Raw genomic sequence first — 6,375 nt, 5'->3', positions numbered from 1 at the left:
TGACTGTTTATCGGTGAGATCAGATGGATAATTCCGCTTAATGTTTTGGTCTAACAGATATCGATTTTTAAATTTACTAATCCATTAGCCAACTTATATGATATCGATTGGTTCGATAACGGATTAACACTTATCGGGCGGTTATCAGACAGTGTATCAGCTAATCTCTACTTTTTTTTCTCCATGAACGCACCTTAAAAAGATGACTTCTTTTCCCTATTTTCAATACAGTTAAATTATAAATTCTTTTATATTACAAAAAAATATAGATTAATAGTAATGTAATAGTTAATAACAGAAAAGTAAATAGGTTTTTAAGTTTTTGGCTTTACGGCCTTAGGACTAATAATATATAATTATTTATTATAAAAATATTAAATGATGTTAATATACTTAAGTTAAAAGTGTAAGTATGGTAACTCTTAACGGGTTAACGATTTATCTAATAAAGAAATTGAATAATCTACCCTCACACCTATAAGCCGTTAATTATAAAATTCTAATCCATTCACCAATTGTTTATTCGATAACCCAATACCAAGAAGCCAATTTTGCAGTTGGCTTATCGGTTAAGTTCGATTTTGAACACCCCTATAGAAATGTGTTTTTTGACTTGATCTTAACTACTACTATTTATGTCTTTCAATTTTATGCATGCATAAATAGACATTTAAACTTTATAATATTGAACAAGTAATACACACATATTTTATGATAGTTATGTGATTTTGATGTTATAAAAATAAGTTTTTATAATAAATATATTGCATGGTATTATATACTATATAGTCCAAATATGTATAGAAATAGACCGTTGTTGTGTATAGATGAAGGAGAAGATAAGGCATGCTCACATATACTATAGTATTTATTTTTTGGGTCAGAAAAGAAAAAGGTTTATAATATAAAGTTGGCACAGTCCACAATACAGTAAAACACTTTTGGCCAACATAAAAACGAAAAGAATCTCTTGCTTTTTAGCCACCCAAAAACCTTTTTTTCCCCTCAAAAAATAAATTATTTACTTAAAAAGCTTATTAATTAACACAACTTCTCAAGTAAAAAAAAAAAAAAAAAAAAAAAAAAAAAAAAAAAAAAAAAAAAAAAAAAAAAAACAAAGAACCAAGAAAGACAAAGTTTCGATCTCTCCGTTTCATAATAACTGATATTTTTTGTTTGAATATATCTTCACAAAATAGTGATAAAATCTGCATACATTTTATTATCTTTCATTAGCATGTTATGGTTGTTGTTTTAAAAAAATTATTCACCCTTAAAAAGTAAAGAGTAATTTTATTAACTTATCTTTAATCAAATGCCTTGAGAAAAAGTATTTCTTAGTTATGTATAATTTTATTTATTAAAATTAGGGTGAAATTGAAGAACAAAAATATTTTATTAATTTTGTGAAATACCACTTATTTTAAAACAAAAATGAAAAACTAAAAACATCTTTAAAACAAAAGAAATATAAATTAGTAGAATATTTATCAAATACCTTCTTAATTTATCAATCCTCATATCTTAACAGTTAGACTCAAGATTTATTTTTCTTACATTTCAATATTTGTTTCATGTAAATTATTTTATTAGGAGTAAAACTAAATTATTTCTAAATGTAAAAGTATGATATTTTCTTAAAACTAACTTTAAAAAAAATGTGTCAGATAAATTGAGTAGAAGTAAAATAAGATAATTATAAGTAAAATAAATAAATAAATTTCTTATTACACCTTAAATAATTTTTTTAAACACAATAACAAAAATGTAGAAGCATAAAACTTGTGACCTCTTGGTATTTCAGTGCCAGCTATGTTTCTTATTCTATGGCTGTAAAGTATGTGGGTCTTTTTAGCAATTACATATTTACTCAAATCACCCTTGTACTTTGAACTTTTGTAATTTTACTACCTCTTTTTCTGTGTTTTTGTTTGCACTAGTTAACATGCCCTTCATATCTCTTTTGTAATCATTGTGTTTATGATATTTTATAAAAAAACATAATGCTTAGAAGGAAAAAGTTTATGGACAAAATAGATGCTTGTGTCAAAAACTAATAATTGTAAATTGATTTACTTAAATCCAATTAGTGTTTATGTGGGTCATCTAATTCTCTTAAATTACATAATACACTAAGTTTTTCTATGCAGGAAAAAAAAGGTCAAAATACATGTTTTCTTTTTAACATCTCACTTGACTTTAAACTCAAGTCTCGGATGATTTTTATCCACTTGTTTTGGCCACTAAAGTCAAAATTTATCTGAAGTTATACGTAATTTACTGATCAAATGTTATAAGACAAACTGCTCTAAATCAATCTTCTTCCAATTGCAGGATGAAATCCAAACAAACAATTACTAACGCTTGAATAACTAGTTCATTAGTAAGCTCAATTCTTCTATTACATAATGGGCAAACTTGCACATTATTATATAAAAGAATTGTTTGGATTTATCAAAAATAAATACGGATAGGTTTGCATATATAATTACTAGAAAATGAGAAATTAGCGAAGGAAGAAATTTCATAGCTAAACAACAAAATCCTCATACTAATTTCATTTAGCTACGAATTAACGAAATATTATAAGAAAAATTATTTAACTAGAAGCATTTTAGCGATAAATTAACTAGAGATTGCCGACAGATTAACTCGATATACTTATGAAATTATACCGAGTATGTTTTGTTATTGTATTGTTTTGTGATTAACAAAGTAAAATCTTACAATATAGGAGGACTAGATATGACAATATGAGAAGAAAGGAGGACAATTATCATAAAGAATCTCATTTTATATTCCCTCAAATAAGCAATCAATTGAAGGAAAGTGTATCAGTATAGTTGCAGAAAAGAGAAAACTTATTCAATTTTCACAATCTTCAAAGCCAAATCCACCACTCCCCCATCACCCACCACCCCCACATCACTCACCAACCTCTCTTACCCATTTCCCCAAGCAATTCCCTTCTCCTCCTTTCTCAATACTCATCTCAAACCCTAGAAATTCTTTAAGATAAATACCTCTAAATCATATAAAAATTACATCTTTCTTGAAAATCTCTACATGGGTTCATTTAAGAAGAAATCTTGGTAAGTCTCAGCTGAAAAAAGAATACAAAGTTAACAGCTTTTCTAGCTCAAGTTAAGCCAAGATCAAGAATGGGTACTTTGTCAGCTTCCAGGTATCTTATGGTGTTATTTATCTTCTGTTTTTACTTCAGAACTATCCAATCTGAGGAAAAAATGTCATTTGGTTTTGGGGATTTTGGTAAAGATTCAAACTTTGAGTCTCAGATTGCACTTTATGGTGATGCTAAGGTTGTTAATGGTGGTATACAAATGAGTGGTTCAATGGGTTTTAGTGCTGGAAGAATCTTGAACAAGAAACCCTTTAAGCTAATTGAAGGAAGTCCAAGAAAAATGGTGTCTTTTTCATTACATTTTGTGTTTTCATTGTCTAGAGAAAATGGGGATGGATTTGCTTTTGTGATGGTACCTATTGGATATCCTTTTGATGTGTTTGATGGTGGCTCATTTGGGCTATTGGGTGATAGAAAAATGAAGTTTCTTGCTGTAGAATTTGATACATTTATGGATGAGAAATATGGTGATGTGAATGAAAACCATGTTGGTGTTGATTTAAGCAGCTTTATATCTGTGAAAGTGAGTAATGTTAGTTCTGTTAAATTGGGGCTAATGAATAGTGGTGAAAAGATGCAATCTTGGATTGATTATGAAGCAAGTTCAAAGAGATTAGAAATCAGGTTGAGCAAATTAGGTGACCTTAAGCCAGTTGATACATTGCTTTCTTGCCCTATTGACATGTCACAAATGTGGAAAGAGGATGAATTGTTTGTGGGGTTAAGTTCTTCAAGTGGGAATTCTACTCAGAAATGCAACATCTATTCATTGAGCTTTAACACAAGGACTGCACCTCATTGGATGCACTCAGAACCATTAGATCCACAAGCATTTGTTAAGAAAAAAGAAGAGATGAAAGTTCACAGCAGAAGTGATTGTGCTTTGAGGATTCTTGGTGCATTGCTTTTCGGTACAGGATGTGGAGCATTAGGGGCATTACTTGTTGTGATTGTGTGGACTGTGTTAGGGAGTAGAAGGCCAGTGGCACCAGAGGATCATCCTGCAGTAATGGAACTTCATAAGAAGGAATTCGACGAGTATAAAAAGTTCATAGTAGTTGTAGATAAAGCTATGGAAGATGGTAAGGTTAAGAATTAGGTAAACTTGATTGAAGTGGGAATTTAGTTTTGTTGGTTATGTAAATCATCTTTGTTAAGTTTTGTGCTTTTTGTTGTTGTTATGTTGTGTAGCTGTAATTTAATGATTTACTATCCAAAGTGTAATTCTGCTAACTAATTGCTCAATGGTATGGTCATTAAAATACAGCTTCAGATTGGTAGACACAAGTGTTGGTAGTTCATAATAGTCTATTGATTTTGATGTTATCAAATTTCTAATGTATTTTTTTTCTTTCTAGTATCTTTGTATTTTTTTTTAACATCGGTTTTATCCACAATTTAGTGTATGGAATGTAAAGTTTCGCTATGTTTAGTAGGGTGGATCAAAATTGCATCAATACTATAAACATGTTGGATTACTACGATTTCAAGTGATGAAATGACTTTGAGTCTAAATTCAAAGTTTAGCGATAGCAACCCCCTCCCCATTACAAAAAACTCCATCTATTCATTCGTATTTACACTATCCGATCATTTAAAGGATATTTATAAGTGAAATGAGCCTGGTAAAGTTTGTAACTTCTGAAGAGCGTAATTCTTACTTCTTGAACTAACTTTTGAAATAGGATTAAATTCAAGATTCATTTCTTTGAAACATGTACATCAGTTTGTATATAACTGGTACAAAAAAGGCTATGTATATCAGTTTGTAAACACATTCCATACATATAAAAAAAAGACCATTTGGTATGCCTCAGTTTCATACTACAAATAGTTAAATATTCAAAAAGGTGAACATACCATATTATATATCCATTTCATACAATACATATTGAAAACTTCGACTACTAATGAAAACCAGTAAAATTGATCCAAAATAATTAGATTTTTCATCTGCATCCTTCGTTAAATAATTCATGATCTTCTTTTTCTTACAAAAACATGAGATTTCAACCATGTCTAGACAATTTCTGAGTCAGTTCTTAAAAAATAATCGTTCATAATCTTATAGACTTCGATGTTTTCTTGGCCTTCTTTTCTTCTCATCTATCCCATCCTTTTTCGAAAGATTCTTTCCAACCCTTTGATTTCTTCTCAGCGCTAGAATCCATGAAATATATTAGAGAGTGAAAATTTTAGAGATAGTTGAATATAAAAACAAAGAGAGCAATACAAATTGTAATATTGGAGAGAGAGTGATTTGATTTTGACGATATATATATTATATATATATATGTTGAAATAACAAAAAAATAAAATTTAAGTTGTATACCTAGGTGAAAAAGGTGTCCTCTTGGTGATAGACCTGTTGTTATTGTTGGTAACATCCTCCAAGCTTAGAAGAATTCAAGTTATCAATTGAAAAACAATTATTATATATAAGCATTGGAGGTGAAGAAGAATCAGACATGGTGAATTAAGAGTTTACGAGTTTGATTAAAATCAAAATAAACAAACAAAATCTTTATAGATTAGAAGTGTAGAAGAAAATGTGAAGAATGAGGTGAGATACATAGAGGCAAATCACAAACCTTTATATAAGAAAAAATTCAACATGTCATAAATTATAAATTTGAAAATTGATTGAATAAATTAAAAAACTATAAATTTGAGGGGTCTTGCTAAGTAAATATTGTACATATAGAATTAATTATAGTGGAAAAAATATTATATTAGATTGTGATAATTTATTGTGGTGTCATGATTTTGATATTATCTTGATCCTAATACGAAATTAATTGACCTTGACTGTTAAATTGGTTGTTAGATTAAATATATCAAGATTTTTCTCAAATATCTTTATTTGAGATAAATTAAAATTTACATCACAATATTAGTTCTTAAATTCCACGAATACGAAATTAATTTGACTTTGACTGTTAAATTGATTGTTAGATTAAATATATTAAGATTTTTTTCAAATATCTTTATTTGAGATAAATCAAAATTTATATCACAATATTAGTTCTTAAATTCTAAGAGTGTTACAAGATTTAATTAATTAAAACTACTTCATATATTTTGTTCCAATTTATATGAAGTAATTTTACTGAATACTATATTTTAAATTGAAAGGAAGATTGTAGTTAGTATGGTAAAAATTGTTGCAGTTAGTTAATGATGGTGACAATGTATGTCATTGAAAATTAATTATTTATTTATTGAAACCTATT

General features: G+C 28.3%; 1 protein-coding gene across 1 annotated transcript; it reads left to right on the top strand.

The window, feature by feature from the left end:
- The first annotated feature begins 2,815 nt into the window (after positions 1–2,815).
- LOC102588980 (L-type lectin-domain containing receptor kinase VIII.2) lies at positions 2,816–4,429 on the top strand. The gene has a single exon (XM_006363025.2). It carries the CDS (start codon positions 3,162–3,164, stop codon positions 4,239–4,241), a length of 1,080 nt encoding a protein of 359 aa, XP_006363087.1. The 5' UTR covers positions 2,816–3,161; the 3' UTR covers positions 4,242–4,429.
- The last annotated feature ends 1,946 nt before the right edge of the window (positions 4,430–6,375 follow it).

This window comes from Solanum tuberosum, unplaced genomic scaffold (assembly GCF_000226075.1).
Source record: "Solanum tuberosum cultivar DM 1-3 516 R44 unplaced genomic scaffold, SolTub_3.0 scf00409, whole genome shotgun sequence".
Taxonomy (NCBI): Eukaryota; Viridiplantae; Streptophyta; class Magnoliopsida; order Solanales; family Solanaceae; genus Solanum; species Solanum tuberosum.
The sequence above is the reverse complement of the archived record's forward strand: the minus strand, read 5'-3'. Positions and strand labels throughout refer to the sequence as shown.

Bases quoted from the DNA above. Each gene is read 5' to 3' on its own strand.
- LOC102588980 (XM_006363025.2), top strand. From the start codon at position 3,162: ATGGGTACTTTGTCAGCTTCCAGGTATCTTATGGTGTTATTTATCTTC.